Source organism: Nomascus leucogenys, chromosome 5 (assembly GCF_006542625.1).
Source record: "Nomascus leucogenys isolate Asia chromosome 5, Asia_NLE_v1, whole genome shotgun sequence".
Taxonomy (NCBI): Eukaryota; Metazoa; Chordata; class Mammalia; order Primates; family Hylobatidae; genus Nomascus; species Nomascus leucogenys.
Window position 1 is genome coordinate 105088800 of NC_044385.1, and position 19334 is coordinate 105108133.

General features: G+C 35.2%; 1 protein-coding gene across 18 annotated transcripts in view; it reads right to left on the reverse strand.

Moving 5' to 3' along the window:
- The window catches only part of RBM26 (RNA binding motif protein 26), an 87536-nt gene that overhangs the window by 31616 nt on the left and 36586 nt on the right, over nt 1-19334 (reverse strand). For 4 of the 18 annotated variants that reach the window (XM_030813540.1, XM_030813530.1, XM_030813529.1 and 1 more), the window contains exons 6-14: nt 18716-18976; nt 16609-16848; nt 16036-16206; nt 15573-15728; nt 9603-9714; nt 8312-8471; nt 5233-5397; nt 4436-4567; nt 3168-3239 (exon numbers count right to left, since the gene is read on the reverse strand). In XM_030813540.1, the coding sequence (XP_030669400.1) occupies nt 3168-3239; nt 4436-4567; nt 5233-5397; nt 8312-8471; nt 9603-9714; nt 15573-15728; nt 16036-16206; nt 16609-16848; nt 18716-18976 (1469 nt within the window). The remainder of the gene's footprint in view (nt 1-3167; nt 3240-4435; nt 4568-5232; nt 5398-8311; nt 8472-9602; nt 9715-15572; nt 15729-16035; nt 16207-16608; nt 16849-18715; nt 18977-19334) is intronic. The other 14 variants (XM_030813538.1, XM_030813539.1, XM_030813536.1 and 11 more) reach the window with 10 other exon arrangements.

The following is a 19334-nucleotide window of genomic DNA, read 5'->3' on the forward strand; positions in this document are numbered from 1 at the left end:
AGTGCTGGGATTACGAGCGTGAGCCATGCGCCCAGCCAAATCCCTCTAAATCTTTTAAGTAGCAAAGTTACACAACAAATTCAAATTTCAAAAATCCAAGGAAACAGTAAGATTTGCTTAGCATCTACACAATGCCAGCTGCTAAATCAACAGGTGAAGTTTCTCTATGATATGCAATATTCTTTTAATTATACCACACAATTTTCCTTTTAAAAGTTCCATGGTATAGATGTTAATATATCATCATGCAGAGACCAATATATATTTTTACATTGCAAAAAACACAAGTAAAGAACAATAACATCCTGTATCATAAATCTGGTATTTAAAGCTGATACGATAAAGAAGATTAAATATTCCACTGGTTACTCAGTTTACCTTCTTAGAATTTAGAAGGGATTCGGCAAGATAATTTGAACAGTCTTAAGTCTGTTTTAAAAAACTAACCAGGACAGTATACACAGATGTAGCCCTTTATTCTTCATGAATTTCTTTAGTAAGCAGAGGCACTCAAACATAATTTATCAAATCTATTCACATAATAACTAAATACCTCTTGCAATACCTTCGTATTTACCATCAGCAATCACGTTTTAACTTTCCTCTCTTCTAGCCTCCTCACGAAAATGGGGTCTCCGAATAAAGAATAATCATTAAAGGTTTTACTGTGTGTTGTTGATAGGAAAGGTATAAAATGTTACATTTGTGTATTTATTTAGTTTAATAATGACATAGGATATTGTGCAGATACAAGCTTTGGGTTTTCCCCTGCCTTCATTTTTTTAAAAAAAGAATCTTTCAACTAATATTTGATGATGGGGAACATTCTTCTATTCTTTCTAAGACTTCTTTGAATCACTGCCCTGTAAGTATTTTGGACCCAAACTCCCTAAGGATTAGGGGAACAGAAACAACAAAAATAAGCAAAAATAAAATGTTTCTCTGTAAAGACACTCACTGAAGATGAATAAAAGTTACATACTTACTGTTTTCCTTAATAGGCTGTTTATGGTATTTATCAAAAATATTTTTCCTCATAAATAGCTTGCTACCATATTTTTTTCCATAAAAATTCAGTTAGTGGTTTATTGCATTAGCATAATATATGGGTATATATATTAGTCTATGCATTAGTAAAGTTATATTATCAACTACAAATTTGTACTCACAATACACTGCAAAAATTTTATAAAAGCTATGAGTACACACTTCAATTTCAAAAGTCCAAATCTTACATTACACAGACTCCAAATATAACTGAGTATTTTAGACATCTCTAGAATTTCTCAGTAGTACACTAAGTGTAGCTGAACTTAGTGTTGTTTTATTTTACTTTTAATTGACAGAACTGTACATATTTATGGGGTACAGTGTGATGTTTTGATACATATATACATTATGTAATAATCAAAATCTATCACCTCAAACACTTCCAGTGTTTCTGTTTTCTGAAATATTTATTTTCAAGGAGGATAAACCTAATCCAAGTAAGTATTTGATACTGCTAAATTTAGTAGCACAGACTAAGCAGCACAGAAATTCCAAGGAGGAGGTGGGGATAACAGAAAAATCTGGAGGTTTCATGGGAGATGTTAGAGAGACTTTCACTCTTTAAAGAATGACTGGAATTTAGTTAGGGGGGGAAATGCACTCCAGAAAAATCACCACCAAAAAAAAATAAAATAAAATAATAAAAGTCAGGAAAGGCCAAAGGAAAACGAGCAGAAAAGTACTCCCTTGGGTAAAAAGGAAAGACTAGAGCAGAAGTAATAGAACCAGAATTATTGAGTTATCGATGAGCTGTGAATCAAGGAAAGTAATTTAGCTGAGAAACTCAAAGTTTCTATAATGAATTAACACCAAAATAAGTCTGAGTGTAAGATGGTGACATTATAAACTAGACGAGGGGAATTCCAGGATGCCAGTTAAGACACTGCACCCAGAGGCTAGGGAACTGAAGGTGGCAGAAAAAGAAGTGGTCTACAAACACAAGCAAATGATTGTAAGGCTTTTAGATCACACAGCTTAGAAAATGGTGATATCACTTTCTGACCTAATGGCTAGGATAAATTAATTTATATGGGAAATAATGAACTCATTTTAGGCACATTATGCCCGAAGTAATGCTGAGATGCCCAAGAGGAAAGTCTGATACACAAACTCAGATTCAAATATCTAAAACTGCCAAAGTTTAACATTGTAAATAAAGAAAATAATATACTGAAGAATATAGTGAAGACAGCAGGGCAGCTATCTCACTGATGCATGATCTCTGAAACTGATTTTCAATCTTCAGACTGAAAAGAGCCATGGACTAGAAATAGGAGCCCCAAATTCTAGTTCTGGCTCAGTGACTCACAGTATACAGATGAAATCATAACACTTGTTAGGCCTTGACTTTAAGATAAGCATATAGAACTAAGAAAGATTATTTAATTCTCACATTCTGTGATTTCATATGCCTCAAATAAAATTAAAGACAAAGTATTTACTCATACCTAAACAGAAAATAATAACATCTACACAGAACTATATCCATAAATGATCTTGATTTAATAAATATTTACCCCCTTCATTTAAAAAAAAGACTATATGTATTTTTATGCTACCTCAATTACTGTTTAGTAATAAGTAAAAAACTTACATTTACATCATCCTTTCCAGTTTACAAAAATATTTGAAATGATTTTATTTCATCTTCAGAAAACCCCATGAGCAAGATAAATATTACCATCACCATTTTACCGATGAGTAAAAGGATTCAGAAAAATTAAGAACACTGCCCAACGTCATGCAGTTAGTAAGTGAAGAGCCAGGGCTCAAACTCAGGTGAAATTCCTAATCATGGCCCTTTCTATTAGGCTGCCAGAGTTGTCAAATCAAAATGCACAGTATCTCTAAAGAAAACAAAGTAAATAAAAAGAATAAAACAAAGAAAAGGAATGGAGTACATGGAAATATAGTGGGAGGCAAGTATTAAAATGCTGATGCAAAAGTAAAAAAAGGAAAATATTTTTCTTTTTCAGCAAATGGAAAGCAAAAGGTAGGAAAAGATACAGATACTATTAAGAAGCAAGAGTTTAGAACTATGAAAAAAATTAAAAATTAAGATGCCACCTGAAAACATTTATGAAGCCAAGACAAACACATCATGCTATTCTTCTTACCTTTTCAGTTGCTGAAACAGATGGCTTTGATACAAAACCCAACCTGTCCTTCACAGATAACTTAGTTACATTCTAAAAAAATTAAAATGGACATATTCAGTGTTTCCCCAAACATACAAAAGTCTGTTGGGATCTTGAACATTCTGATTCTACTAATATATACAGAGTCTATGAGTATACCAATACTAACCACAAAAACTTGGTCCTTCTTAAAAGAAAGAGACAGAAAGAAAATATGTGGGAAAACAAAAATAAACAGTATGCAATATTATTCAATCATGAAAAATGATGTAAACTAAGAGGTCTGAGCCAGGTGGTTGCTAAAGTCCCTGCCACTGACACAGAATAAATTAGGAGAAAATCTCAAATTTTAAAAATTAAAATATATGCCCACTTACTGAGCTTAAAAATAGTGCCAACTTCTTCTAAAGTATGTTTATTTTATATCCAAATATACTGTATTTGGTGATAATTTGGGATGTTAGGACTGGGAATTTTTTAAATTAACTAATAATTTACCAATTGACATTCTGCATGTCCTTGCAGAAATCCAGCATCTTACTCTTCAGGAATTATCTAGGAAGACTAATAAGGTGGCATCCATTAGCTAAGTAGGATACTACATCCTAACTATTTTACACAGCAAATGCTGAAACATCGGGAGACAAAGGAAAGCTAAGTTTCAGAGACTGAGAATGTAGAAACAAGAAACTGCCACTCAAGTGTGGAAGGAAGTGGGAAGGAAATGATATATGGAGAAAAGAATCCCAGAGTCAGGAATAAGTGATGCAAAGTTATGAGAGAGCGGTCTAAGTACTTAAAACAGTATAATATCAAGCACGCTTAACTTGATGTTTAAGCCTTCCCTTCCCATAAGCTTTTAGTTCAGTCTACTACACAATTATTTCTGGAACAGAATTCTAATTAAGTAAAAAGATGATGGAAAAAATAAGATTTAATGTACTCAACTTCACTCTTCAGGCAGTTTTGCTGACATGTATCTCCTCCACAAAGTGAGAGAGAATCTTTCTCATAAATATTAACTGGAGAGAAGAATTTAAGATTCAAATACTATAGGAAAAGTAGAGACTGAGAAAATGTTATGGTAATGGTAAAAATTAAAAAAAACCTTATAGGTGGGGTTCAAATATGTAAAGACTATCATATTTCTATGTAAAATATATTCAATTAACTATACTTCAAATCACCAAGGGAAACTAAATTACTGAGAACCTATTACGGGCACAATCGTAAGACCTTCGCTTTACCTGAGGAAGGTCTGAAGTGGCACTCTGGGCTTCTGCAGGTTCAATAGTACTTGAAGGTACTGGACCCAGCCGCTCTTTGACTGACTGCTTCACAACAGGCAAAATGGGCTGCTGGACTAAAGGCTGCATTACCTCAGAACAAGGAAAAAATGTTAAACAAGTTGATTCATTCAAAAGGATGGAAAGTGACCTGTGTTATTTTGTTACTAAATTGCCCATGCAGAGAAAGTTTTTAAAATGCAGCTTATAGTCAAAACCTAACTGCCTTCTAATTTCATCCACACATATACAAAGATGTTTTCTTTGCATAAAATAACTTATTTACTGGAATAAATTAAAGTCCAACTTTCACTATCTTCTGTTTTAACAATCAAAACCCATACTGTTGTAATATACCTCTATAAACACTCTAACATTACACACTGATGGGGGATGGGACAAAAAGGAGGGAGAAAGGGGAGAGGGGAAAGAAGAGAGAATTTCTAAGATGAACCTACAGTCTAAATTTCTGGAATATACATAGCTATCATTTACTGAGTACCTCCTATCTGCCAGGGACTATTCCATATGTCTCACATACATCATGCTGTTCTCTCAACTAGCAATTAACATCACAATTATGAGAGAACAGGTTAGAAAGGTTGAGTAAATTTTTCAAGTCTTTACAGGTAACAGAAGCTAAATGCAGAACCAGGGTGTGAACTCAGGCCTACTTGATTCCAATGCCTCTACTCGTAAACACTATGCTAAGAGCTTTCTAAGAAATGCACGTACTTTTACACAAATTTCTCTCTTACCTTTGGAGAAGTAGTTTGTAACTGTTGGGTGCTTCCTTCTCTGTGCCAATAAACCTTAATAAAGCGATTGTTTAATACTGCTTCCGTACTTGATATTGCTTTCTTTGCTTCTTCGTATGTTGCAAATTGGATAAGGGCACCTTCAGGATCACCATTATAAGCAACCTAAGATTTAAAATATTAAGAACAGTGAATTTCCAAAGGAATCGGTTGCTTCACACAGTAAAATTCCTCAATAAGTGAAATACTAGTCCTTCCAAGTAAAATTCTGTATTTATACTTCCTTGTATCTGGATTAGTAGACCACAGTCTACTTTTACTCCAGAAGAAATAGTAACCAAGGATTGTTCACAGCATAAAAAGAGTTCCTCTATATAATAGCAGAGAAAGCCGACTGCATAAATGTTACATATAGGCATTCAAAGTGTTTCTCTTTTTATTCCCAATTTTAATAGCAACTATGAGAAATAATCCCTATTGTCAATAAATGACATGGCAAAGATCCACAGAATCTAAAGAAGGCAGTAAATTACTTTGCAAGGGGTCATCGCTAACAAAAAATTACAGAAAAATCCATCTGAACAATTGCCCAAATTTGTAATTCTCACATTTCCAAAAGCACAAGAAAATTTAAGAACAAAAAAAGAGATCATGTAACAACAGCATCAATCACATTTGATACATGAGAAAACTGAGATTTCAAGGAATGTGATTCTATAGACACAGCTAATAAGTAATAAATTCAAGACTTTTCACTTCAAATTCCTATTCTTTCAATAACAGAGTTTTCCAAAGTGTGGTATATAAACCACTGGTGGTGTGCAGCAATACAGAAAAGAGATTAAGAGTGGCCTGGGCCAGGCATGGTGGCTCATGTCACCAGGCATGGTGGCTCATATCAGTAATCCCAGCACTCTGGGAGACCAAGGCAGGAGGACTGCTTGAGCCCAGGAGTTCAAGGCCAGCCTGGACAACATATTGAGACCCCACTGGTACCAATAATAATTGAAAAAATATTAGCCAGGTGTGGTGGCACACAACTGTGGTCCCAGCTACTCGGGACGCTGAGGCAGGAGAATCACCTAAGCCCAGTAGGTCAAGGCTACAATGAGCCGCAACCATGCTACCTCACTCTAGCCTCAGTGACAAGAGTGAGATTCTGTCTCAAAAAAACAAAAACCAAAAAAACAAAACAAAAGAGTAGTTGGAATCAAACTGCCTGGCTCAAACTTTGGCTGCTACTCTCATATGAACATCATCAAGTTACTTAACCTTTCTGGGCCTTGTTTTCTTTTTCTACAAATGAGAATAACCATACCCACTCTTCGGTGTTAAGAATTAAATAATTCACATAGAACAGAGTGTACACAGTCGGAAGTATTCAATAAACATTAATTATAACTATAAAGATAATTTTGGTAACATTTTAATAATTATACTTTTAAGACTTTATAAACATCAATTTCATCACTATGTTTAATTAGCATGAAGCTAAAGAGTTTTGAAAACTGACTTTGAAAAACGTTTTAATAATAATAATGCAGGTAGTACACAAACATGGCAAAAGAACCAATCAACAGAAGATTTCAACCTCACTAGTAATTGAGTAAATGCAAATAGAAACAATAGTGAGATATGTTTTGCCCCCAGCTTTAAAAATATTTGTAAATATTACCAGTGTAGTTAATTGTGTGAAGAATATTTTGAAAACCTTTTTATGACTAGATATAGTGGTAGATCAAATGAAATTGCCATAAAAAGATAACTCAAAGATATTCAAGATTAAGTAAATAACCACAGGGTAATGTGTATACTATGGGCTCATAAATAGTTTTAAGTTTGTGTACAGATAAATAGACACAGAATGTGTAACAAAAAATTAAAATAACACACGATAAACTGTTAACAATAATGTAATTATAGATGGGCAGGGGAATGGAACAGACACAAAGAGTTGAAAGGGAACCATTTCCTTTAAATTCTATCTATATATCTCTGCTGCCCTACCTGAATCAAACATGAATTTTTTCCCTATTACTTTTATAGTACTTTTTAATGGCAAGAAAACAAAATTTTCCAAAATATCCTAAGTTGTTAGGATGAATTGTATCCTCTAAAATTTGTTTTTATTAAATTATAAAACATAATTATTTTAATTGCAAAAAGAACACCATACAAAATGGGGGAAAAATTCAACATACTATTTCAACACTTTCACCATATCACATAATATAAACTCAATACTAAAAAAACACCCAAGTTATATATACCCAAGCCAAGGTCTAATTATAGGTGCAGTCAAATACAAATTACTGTTACTGTTACTTACCTTGAAGGATATTCAAAAGTGGTAAAGAAAAAGTAAATGTTTAATTACAGATAACAAGGTATCTGGGCCCCAAACGTCTCAATTAAGTGCATCCCACCATAGGAGTGACAAAAATAAATCTGACTAAAATTTCTGCTGAAATGATTTTGAGAAACTGAGGAACTGAAAACTATCGTAAGATTGGATTTTACCAGTGTGATTAACTTTGCTATAGTTTTATGGCAACCTTTATTAGGTAAAAAGTTTATGATAATATGATCAGTTGAAACACTGAAAATTGTATTTTTTCCTAAAAGGTAGAGTTCCATTTCATGTCCAATTTTCCCAATTGAGAATAACAAATTTTCTATTTTTTGTTTTGTTTTGTTTTGTTTTTGAGATGGAGTTTTGCTCTTGTCGCCCAGGCTCGAGTGCAGTGGCGCGATCTCGGCTCACTGCAACCTTAGCCTCCCAGATGGAAGCGATTCTCCTGCCTCAACCTCCCGAGTAGCTGGGATTACAGGTGCCTGCTACCACACCCGGCTAATTTTCGTATTTTTAGTAGAGATGGAGTTCAACCAGGTTGGCCAGGCTAGTCTCAAACTCCTGACCTCAGGTGATCCGCCCGCCTTGGCCTCCCAAAGTGCTGGGATTACAGGCATGAACCACCATGCCCAGCCTTATAATATTTATTTATAAAGGTAGTTTTCTTATTACATTAAGTTCCCTAAACAGAAGGAAGAGATAACAAAACCATTTCACAGCTCTTACCTGTAAGTTAACCAAGGTTCCAAATCGACTAAAATGTTCATTAAGTTTGCTGATATTATTTAATTCTGGAGGAACTTTTCTAAGTTCAAGTTTGGTATTTTCATTTCCAAATTGAACCTTCTTCTGAAAGCCTGGGCTGTTTGTTCTATTAAAATTTGGTCTGTAAACAAAATTCAAGTTAGTCAACACATTTATAAATCCTGACCCCAACCAAATACAAGGGAATAAAGTTTAACAAAACAGATACCCAAGTAAGTTCAATTTTCCCCCAAATTGAAATTACTGGTTGATAAAGGAAATTTAAATTTTCTTCCAACAATGAAGTTTCCAAATGAGCACTGTTAGCACCTTTCATGGAAGCCAACTGAGAAGGGTTCTGCCATATCATTTGTTACTTTCCACTTCTGATCCACCTCTACTTAACATTCCTATCAGGAAAAGTCTCAGTATCCTCTTTTGGTCAATTTGCATATATAACCTTTATTCTGATTCTGTAAAAGCCAGCTTACTAAAAAATATCCTATCTTAAAACTTTAAGTTTTAAATTTGATTTTAAATTTTATTTTCTTTGATGACAATCTCAACCTTTTTCCTGTTTTAAAAAAAGAAAAAAAGAATTGTTGGAACCATAAAGAATATATTTTGACACTTGAAGAAAGGACAAAACTGTGGCCTAGAGGTTACTCTGCATTAAATCACAGAATTAATCACAAAGAACTAGAAACTATACATTATTAAGTAGATGTTAAAGCTCTAAAAGTGATCCTAGTCTCTCTTCACACATTTATTTATAAATGAATCACCTCACACATATCTTAACATTCTGATTCCTTACCCCTTTCTCTGAAGCTCTTCCTTGACCATTCAATGCCTAGACACCCTCTCCAACCCCGACAAAAGCCCTTTCTAGCTCCTACCTAACAGGAACTGCCTACGTATGAAAGTCTCTTGACAGGTCTGATCTATACCTCCTTCCTCTAATGATGAGAGGCTCATGACTATCCTGTATATAGCTAGTATTCAACAGGTCTAAGTTAAAGAGTGGGTTTTTTGGAGGAGGGTAAATGATAAGAGGAAAAAATTATGCCCTCAACTACCACACCATTTCTGTAAGAAAATGCTTTTCTAACACCAGACAACTAACCAATTTTTAGAAAACTCACACTTGGGGATTGCTTACAGAACAGAGTAACATTTTTGGAAGAAACCAAACCATATTGTCATAATAATACAGAAACGATCTTGAAAATCAATGCACAATTATACTCCTCAATTTTCCTGGCCACCTTACTTATCAAACCAAGTCTTCTTTGTAGGAACTCCAGGCTCTCCAGAACCGATAGTTCTTTTCCTTGATTCTGAGTCCACTACTATCCTCATACTGCTTTTATTGGGAGGCTTTTCTGTTTTAAAACAAAAGAAAATGAAAAAAATAAGCATAGGTTAATATTTTCTATTTATCATAGATACCTTCCTCATACAGGAAAATTTCTGGCTTTTGTCTAAATATATATATATATATATATTTTAGAAGAAATAGAAATAAATGTATAGTAGCTCCCCCTTATCCAGTTTCACTTTTACGATTTGTTATCTCTAGTCAACCACAGTCCAAAATTATGGAAAACTACAGAAATAGTAAACAATTCCTAAGTTTTAAACTGCCTGCAGTTCTGAGTAGTGTGATAAAATCTCATGCCATCCTGCTCCAACACTTGATCTCATCATGTAGGCATTTTATCATCTCCTATCATCCCAAGAAGGGTAAATACAGTAAGATATTTGACAGAGAAAGACAGGACCATTCACATAACTTTTATTATAGTATATTGTTATAATTATTTCATTTTATTATTAGACATTGTTGTTTAGCTCTGTGTCTAATTTATAAGTGAAACTTTATCACAGGTGTGTCTGTATAGGAAAAGGCATAGTATATGTAGGGTTTAGTACTCTGTGGTTTTATACACGAGGAGTCTCGGAACATATCACCCACAGACAAAGGGGAATTACTGTACATTCAAATACAGTAATCTAGGGGTTTTTTCAAACTTATTTCAATATATTTATTTCACACCTAACTATGAAAAAGAATCCATTCTCATATGCCAAATTAAAATGTGATTCTGTAGGTCACTTCTTTATAGATAAAACCCAAGCCACTGTTCCCATCTAACATCACCCTAATCACAAATATACATATATATATATATAAACGCACAGATGAGAAAATAATCACTTTGAGGCTTTAAGTTCACAGTTTTGAAGTCAAATGCACAATCTAAAAGATTCAAAACTTTACACTAATGCAATAACCTTTGAGAAGTGAAAGGTTAGTTATGATTGAAGTGAGCTGCTTTTAAATATGGAATAGATTCATAAAATATGAATGTAATGAAAGCATACTTGCTTTAAAAAGATTCAAGTCTAAAATACAGTGTAAAAGAGCTCTAAAAGTCTTTTACTTTCAACATTTTATATTTACTTACACGGCATGTAATGAACATGGTACATTTAACCTGTTATTCCCAAATGACTCCAAAGTTTAAAACATGCCAACCTTAATCCACATAGAAAAATTTAACTTAAAAACTCCTTTTTTATAGATGGCAAAATTGATTGTCTAAAATCCTATTCTTACATATTTCTAAACACCTAACTAACCAAAAGAACTGAGGATCTGTTTCAGTACAATATCTCTCATGGCCACAGCTATGGTCTCCTGCAGGAGGGGAGCATATACTCAATTCTAAATTTTCAACTTCTTGGTTCTCTCTGGAAATCCTACAGGTATCTCAAAACTCACTACGCAGAACATTCGAATTATTTTCATATTAAGTCTATCTTTTATTTTTCTTAAACATTTCTATTAATGAAACTACCATTTTCCCAATCATCCCAGTCAAGTCATATTTGATATATGACTACCCACATATGCCATACATACAGAGACTCGAATCAACGCTCTGGACCCCTGCTGCTTTCCTCCACTTTCAACCTTTCCCAGGACACTGATACCTCCCATCAACATTCAAACATTACAGCTCTAATTACTCCATTTAAAAAAAAAGAAACTCTCGTAAAAACAGTTTCCCCTTTAGCAACAACATCTCTTTCCATACCCCCACAGCCCTTTCCTAATCAATGTCCACACTTACTAACTTGGCTTCCTTAACACCCACTCACTAATCCTCTGAAAACTGGCAGTTGCTCCCATTACTGCACTATACTTGCTCGTGCTAAAATCACTCATGTCCTCACTTGTTGCTTAAGCCTATGAATACATCCCAGTCCTCTTACTGGACCTCTCAGGAGAATTTGCGGCTGTTGTTCATCTTCTTTTCCATCTTAGGTATTATATTCCCTGGGTTTTTAGGAATCCCCACTCCTTGCTTTTGTCTGCAGCTTTTGGGCTTCATTTCTAAGTTTTCTATAAAGTTCCCCTTTCTCTGTCCATTTACTTTGACGCTGACATTTGTCAAGCAGTTATACTTGGGTTTTCTCATCTCACTTTACATAGCCTTCCTAAAATAACTTTCTTATCTATTGCCATGGGTTCATTCATCTTTTTCAGTGATTCTCAGTAGGGATGGGGAGAGAAAGATTTTAGAAACACACGAGAAAGGTTTTTAAAATTATGTAAGTCAGACCTACAGATTTTGGTATGGCTCCATCTATCTCCCTTTACCTCCCACTGGTACTAATGGGACAGAAGAAAAGATTAAGGACCAAAGTTCTACATATGCATGATTCCAAAATCTGTATATTCTAGCCAAATGTCTCTCATGGGCCTCAGACTTCCATATCCTATTTCCCACTGGACATTTCTACTCAAATGCCCCAGAGGGACAAGAAGTTAAACACTTCAAAACTAAATTTATCTTTCTGTCAAAGCTGTTCTTCTCAATGAATGACATTATCATCTGCCCAATTATCCAGGGCAGGAAACGGGGGTCTAATTTCATCCACTTATTACCCCTAAGCCTCCAAATTCAGTATAAGTTACAAGTTTTGTCAATTCTTTCCACTAAACTTATTTTTTTCATTTTTATTATTACCCTAGCCCAGCTACTATCACCTCTATTCTAAAATTCTGTAAATGCTTTTAATTAGCCTCTTACCTCCCTCTACATTCCTTACTACTTCTCTTCCAGTCACAAAATTCCTTCAGTTTCTCAGAAGTATCACAGGGTACATAGGCTGTATCTATTCTCTTCCTCTGTCTAACTCTGACTTATCCTACATCTCTAGGAAACATCCTGTATCTAGCACATGTGATGTTTCTCTGTCCAGTGGTACCTTCCAAGGACCTGTTCTGCAAAAGGATTTTTGGTCTTATTCCTGTCTCCCAAGACTGGTTCACCGGCCATTTTGGAGAATCTGTGACCTATCCAACATCTTTTGTTTTTTACTTTAATATGTTCTGTACCTGAAGGTTCACTAAGAGAGGGAATAACGTGTTTTGCCTCCAGTAATTGTAATGAGTTTGCTCCATCTCATCTGTATTCTCTAATTCAGAATCCCTTTCACTGATATATATTTAAAAGAAGGGTACTAAAAACACAGAAGCAAGTTCCTCTTGGTATATACTCAGCAAATGATCTAATATTAAATAGTTTTATATAATGTATTTTTGCCCAATAATCCTTTTAATGAATTGTTTTTCTGCCTAAAATTGTCAGCACTGGTTTTATTGACTAGAAATGGAAAACTACTTAACCCTTCCTCCTCCCTATATCCAAGATCATCCATCAAGTTTTCCACCTCCTTAGAACTCTGCAAAAAATAACTGTCAGGGCCTCTAGGTAACTTTTACATTAGTAATTTCAATGCATCAAAGGGCCCAAATTTCTTTCCTTTTGCTGAGTAATAGCCCTCAAGATTTAAAGCAGTAAGCATAAAAGTTTAACTATCACATAATAATAAGTCTATGACAAATTTAAATTAAGGCCATCTATAGGCTATTAGGAATGTGTAATAATTATATAATTAACAATAAATAAGCTTTTTATGTATCTGTCACAATCCAGGACAGTAAATTTAAAATCCAAACTGGGAATAGATGAGAACACATGGTGGGAGGAGGGAGAGGACTAAAAAGAGATAAGAAAACAGAAGTACTACAGGCAATCCTCAATTTAGATGGGTTGCTAAACCAGTTGTTTGGTACATAAAATCACTGTTATCAATGGAGAAATCAATCCTAAACTAGCTAACAAAAATGGTACATGATGTATCTAAAGAAGAGTACTAAAATAATCACTATGTACAATAATGATTCTATGAGAAAAGGCATTCAAATTTCTAAGTAGGTATGCCAGACATTTATCCCTCAACAGGATCACTTTCTATAACAATATGCATTAAGAGCTGAAATTACCATGCATCCAACTTGTACATGGTAAGATTTAAATGCAATGGGTTTGATCCCCTTGCTTCCCTTGATCACAACCAGAAATTGCCCTGGCATGTGAATGGATCTAATAAATATTGACCTGTAGTAGCATGTATCTACAGCTCCAAAGCAGCAAGGTAGAAAGAAATGACTTTAGTGGGAATCCCCAGTAAAAGGTTAACTGAAGTGGAAATTCCCACTAAAAGGTTCCCAGTAAAAGCAAGGAATATTGGTATAAGGAAAACAAACTACATGCTAAATAGTTATCCAAAGAAGAAAAGAGGGTTTCTGTGAACTAGCCAGGTGGGAGACAGGTTCAGGATATAGGTAAACATCACACAGCAGTTAAAATCTTAAGTGGCAACTTTTCAATTACAAGGAATCCATATATCCCTCACATACAAGCTGTTAAAAAACACTTTTTCTGTTGTTGTTACTAATAGCTATTGAAATTCCTCAAAGAGAATTTACGAGGAATGGGTATCCACATTAAATGTTGTCCTATGACCTAAAAGAGGATATAAATCTGAATTAAAACGTTCCTTACACCTTCATTACAAAAAGTCCTTTAAACATTCAAGGAAGATGCTCAGAATCTGATAGCTTCCAATGAATAAAAGAAAAAACACAAAGTGTATGTAAGTAATCACACATTTACCAAACTCCATTAGGCACTGTTACTTACTTAAGACTTTTATTCACAACTGACGAAGAATGATTTTTAATTCTGACTAGGTAAGACAAGAAAAGACTGGAAAGAAAATGGGATTTAAAACTTAATTGAGGTGGTTAGGGAAAAAGATATATTTTTCATTAGCCCAGGAAATATTTTCCATTATGTCTGACAATCCTTCATTTCCCTATATCAAATGTGATCTGTAGCAAATACTGTATTTTCCAAATTAATGTGAACTTTCTCCCTCTGAATCTTATTAGTTTACATTTACATCTCTAGTGTAGCACTCTAGATGTAGGGCACTGTAGATGTAGGGCACTTTGCTGCCCTAGCTTGTGACTATGTCAACCCAAATTGTACCTTTTAGAAATTTTATCCAAAAGTCTGTCTCCTCTAAGAAAACTTTAACAGTCATTTCTTAACACATAATATCCTTTGCTTAAAAATAAACGCAAACTAATATCAAATTTTAACAGGTGAAAAGTCAGCAAAAATAAATACCAAGCACTATTTGATTTTCCAAACTAGGAATAAACTTATCTTTAGGAATTAAAGCATTACTCTCAAGATTACAAATGATACAAATTACAAAAAAAAAAAAAAAAAAAAGGCTACCCAAGAAAACGTGCTTCTTAAAGGAAATTCCTTTCCCTCTTGGACAGTGTAATAATTGTATAATAACGTGTCACCTCTACCACAAATACAGAATTACACAATATATTTTCTCCAACGGCGGAAAGAAGGATACAGGGAACAAACAAAATCGCCATCCCGGCCAGTCACGGTGGCTCGAGCCTATAATCCCAGCACTTTGGGAAGCCAAGGCAGGCGGATCACTTGAGGTCAGAGAAGTTCAAGACCAGCCTGGCCAATATGGTGAAATCCCATCTCTACTAAAAATACAAAAACTAGCTGGGCATGGTGGCATGCACTTGTGATCCCAGTTACTCAGGAGGCTGAGGCAGGAAAATCACTTGAAGGGGAGGCAAAGGTTAGAGTGAGCTGAGATCACGCTACTGCGCTCCAGGCTAGGCCACAGAGTGAGACTCTGTCTCCAAAAATAAAATGAAATAAAATAAATCACCATTCCTTATCCAACCCCAATAAAGGCAAGACCAACTGTTCTTTATAAATGTTTTCCCACTGTTTATATTATGAAAATGACAAGAAGGAAAGATTAATTATAGTACCTCTGGGTGGCAAATCCATATCCCCTGATGTTAGTCCTATCAAGTTGGGCCTTTGTGCATGCACTCTGTGTCTATACATAGGTCTGGAAGTGTTTGTTATGCTTGGGGCTTCAGGATTGTAGCCATCTGTGTCATATGTATCTGGTAATACAAAAACTGTAATTAAAAAACAATTATAAAACTCCACTTGGTAATTTTTTAATATTGATAAGAGAAAAAGTAAACAATATAACATATTAACATATAACATGCTTTATCTGTATCAAAAAGAAAATTATTTTAAAGTTATTAAAAAGAAAATTTTTTTTGAAAACATTCATAACTGAGGGCTTATTTAATGTTCATTCACCATGCCTACTAGTGAGAAAAAGTAGTCCTCACAGAGCAATTCTCTCTAGACATTTTAAAATTCTTCATCTAAAACTGTGTTACATTACGAATACAAAAAGGGCCAAAACTGCACCTGCAGTAAAAAGAGAGGGTGGAGCAGGAGGAGGCTGGTGATGAATGCCAGTTGTTACTACAGTAGGAACAGAACTGGTTGCAGAGTTTGGAGGAGCATCCATGCCAGATGGCTGCAAAGGAGGAAGTGGAGGTGGTGGTCCTGTCAAAACCAAAGAATAAGAAATATCATCTGAAAGCAAACAAATAAAACAAGTTATTGCACATCCGAACATAATCTTCTCATTTATCAAACTATAATATGTACAAACACCAAGCCCTTACAACTGAATTAGATATCCAGGGTCAAATATCCTTTTAATACATTCCAAAGCAGGTTTGCCTTAAGCTATGAAGGCCTGCAGGCGGCTGGGTTTTACCAGTGATGTACTTAATTCACAGGGTCATTCCAAACCGTAGTAACTGGCTTGGCACCGGCTACAAAGTGGAGGTGTATTCCAAATGGAAGTATATTGCTATTAATTTCTATCAGGTATTTTTGGGATTCCTTTAGATACTTTTAAGAATCTATTAAGTTTTAAAAATAGACTAAGAATGGCTAGATAAATACAGGCAAACAAACAGATTTACTTACCTGTAACAGGTGGGAGACTGGGTGGCAATGGACCTGGAGGTGGCACTGGGGGCCTGAGATTCACAGGTGGGGGTGTAAGAATTGGTGGAGGTGGGGGGAGTCCAGGAGGAGGTGGTCCTTCAACAACAGGAGGCTGTGCTGGGAAAGGCAGCATACCAGGAAGATTCACATCTTCTACAACTACTGGATCACTTCCATGATCAAAAGGACACATGTCTCCTCTCATACAAAAACCCTTTTCTATGAGGAAGGAATAGTTAGAAACAAATGTCAAAAGCACTGGAAATATATACTTTCTCTAAGTTAGCAAAAGTAAAATATTTAAAAATATGAATATTTTTAATATTGGACAAAAGTATAATTAACCATTTCCCAAGAGCTACCTGATCTTCTCCAGTAATATAAATACTTGTAAAGTGATAGTATATTTAACATACTGATATAGTTAGGATGTTTATCCTCTCCAAATCTCATGTTGAAATGTAATCTGGCTGGACGTGGTAGCTCACGCCTGTAATCCCAGCACTTTGGGAGTCTGAGGCAGGTGGATCACCCAAGGTTAGGAGTTCGAGACCAGCCTGACCAACATGGTGAAACCCCATCTCTACTAAAAATACAAAGATTAGCTGGACGTGGTGGCCAGTGCCTATAAGCCCAGCTACTAGGGAGGGTGAGGCAGGAGAAACACTAGAACCCGGGAGGCGGTGGTTGCACTGAGCCAAGACTGTGTCATTGCACTCCAGCCTGGGGTACAGGGGGAGACTCCACCTCAGAAAAAAAAAAAAAAAAAAAAAAAAAAACAAAGAGGAAAAAGAGAAATGTGACAAACAATGTTGGAGGTGGGGCCCAGTAGGAGGTGTTAGGGTCATGGGGGTAGATCCTTCATGAATAGCTTGGTGCCCTCCCCAAGGTAACAAGTGAGTTTGCCCTCTATTAGTTCACAGGAGCTGGTTGTTTAAAAGAGCATGGCACCTCCCCCACCACCAACCCCACTCTTGCTCCCTCTTAGTTGCTTTCCCTTCGCCTTCTACCATGATTGTAAACTTCCTGAGGCCTTCACCAGATGCAGATGCTGGCACTACACTTTTTGTACAGTCTGCAGAACCATGAGCCAAAGAAACCTCTTTTCTTTATAAATTTCCCAGGCTCAGGCATTACTTTAGAGCAATGTTAAACTAACGTATGCATACTAAAAAAAAAAAAAAAAAAAAAAAAACACATACACACACACACCACAAATGAAAATAACCTAACAAGAGATATCAGACTTAAATATAATTTTTGTCATATTTTTGTCTTTAGAAATGTCCTTCATTTAAATCTCTCGCTTGAAACTAAAAAAATTGCAATGATGGCTTTAATACTACTTATCTTTTACAGTAAATCCTTAAAAGTCTTCAATTCTTTTTTTTTTTTTTTGACATGGAGTCTCGCTCTGTCACCCGGGCTGGAGTGAAATGGTGCGATCTTGGCTTACTGCAAGCTCCACTTCCCAGGTTCACGCCTTCTCCTGCCTCAGCCTCCCGAGTACCTGGCACTACAGGCGCCGGCCACCACGCCCAGCTAATTTGTTGTATTTTTAGTAGAGATGGGGTTGCACACCATGTTAGCCAGGATGGTCTAGATCTCCTGACCTCATGATCCGCCCGCCTTAGCCTCCTGAGGGGTTGGGTGCTGGGATTACAGGCGTGAGCCGCTGTGCCCAGCCAAAAGTCTTCAATTCTTTAATAAAATTCTTACAAAGGTGACATTTACATTTCTAGGTACATTTCTACTTACAGTCCAATAATCACTCATTCTAAAGAAATGAGTTTTGTCAATAATGTTTCAGTAGCAGATTCCCTGATAAAAACTCAGTAGATATTTACTCGTTTGGTAAACTCCCACAATTTATTAAGACTTACTTGCAAATAAATACTATCTTTAAATTGATAATCAAATTAGTGGCAACTAATAAATGTTTCAATCATATTGAGGAATTCAAAAAGTGATTAAGGCTAATTTCCCACTTTTCAGAGGTAAGTCTTTGAATAACTGTGTACAACATAAACACAGAATTTAGGCAGCTGGAAATATTAATACCTCATGAAACAGCTGAAAGACTTACCATCATAGTCTCTACACCGTTTCTTTGGCATGGGTGGTCTTACGTAAGAGTTATGGTCCACTTGGTCTTCATGAAATTCAGACCAACTTTCGGTAGTATTGTTTCCATGATGAGTAGGAGCAATTACTGTAATAGTGCTGCTCAAAGTAGGTACAGGGTAGTGGCCAGATGAAATACTAGGTACCGAAGAGACTGGAGTATAATTATTTTCTAATGGATCTGTTCTATCCAGGTCATATTTAGGTTTTACCAGATCCCTTTCTGCAACAAAAGATAAATGACATATAAAACTACACTGTATTAAAAAAAAACCAAGTCCCAGATCTAAGAAAGTGATATTTTTATAAACATAGAAAAAAAAGTTTTAAATTTTGCATACTCCTTTTATTTTAAAAAATATTCAATTAATATTAATTAAATTAAGCGATTTCTTTTCAATATAACCCAAACTACAAAACCAGGTAACGCTGCCGTATTCAGTGTTTTTCCTTAGAGTTTTGTTTATAGAAAAAAGGAATTTTATATTTTCTTCATCACAATCTTAGTATGCATAATTACAGACCACAAGACAAAACATGCAATAAAGTACGGTTATTTTTCCTGTGATGAACATTTTGTA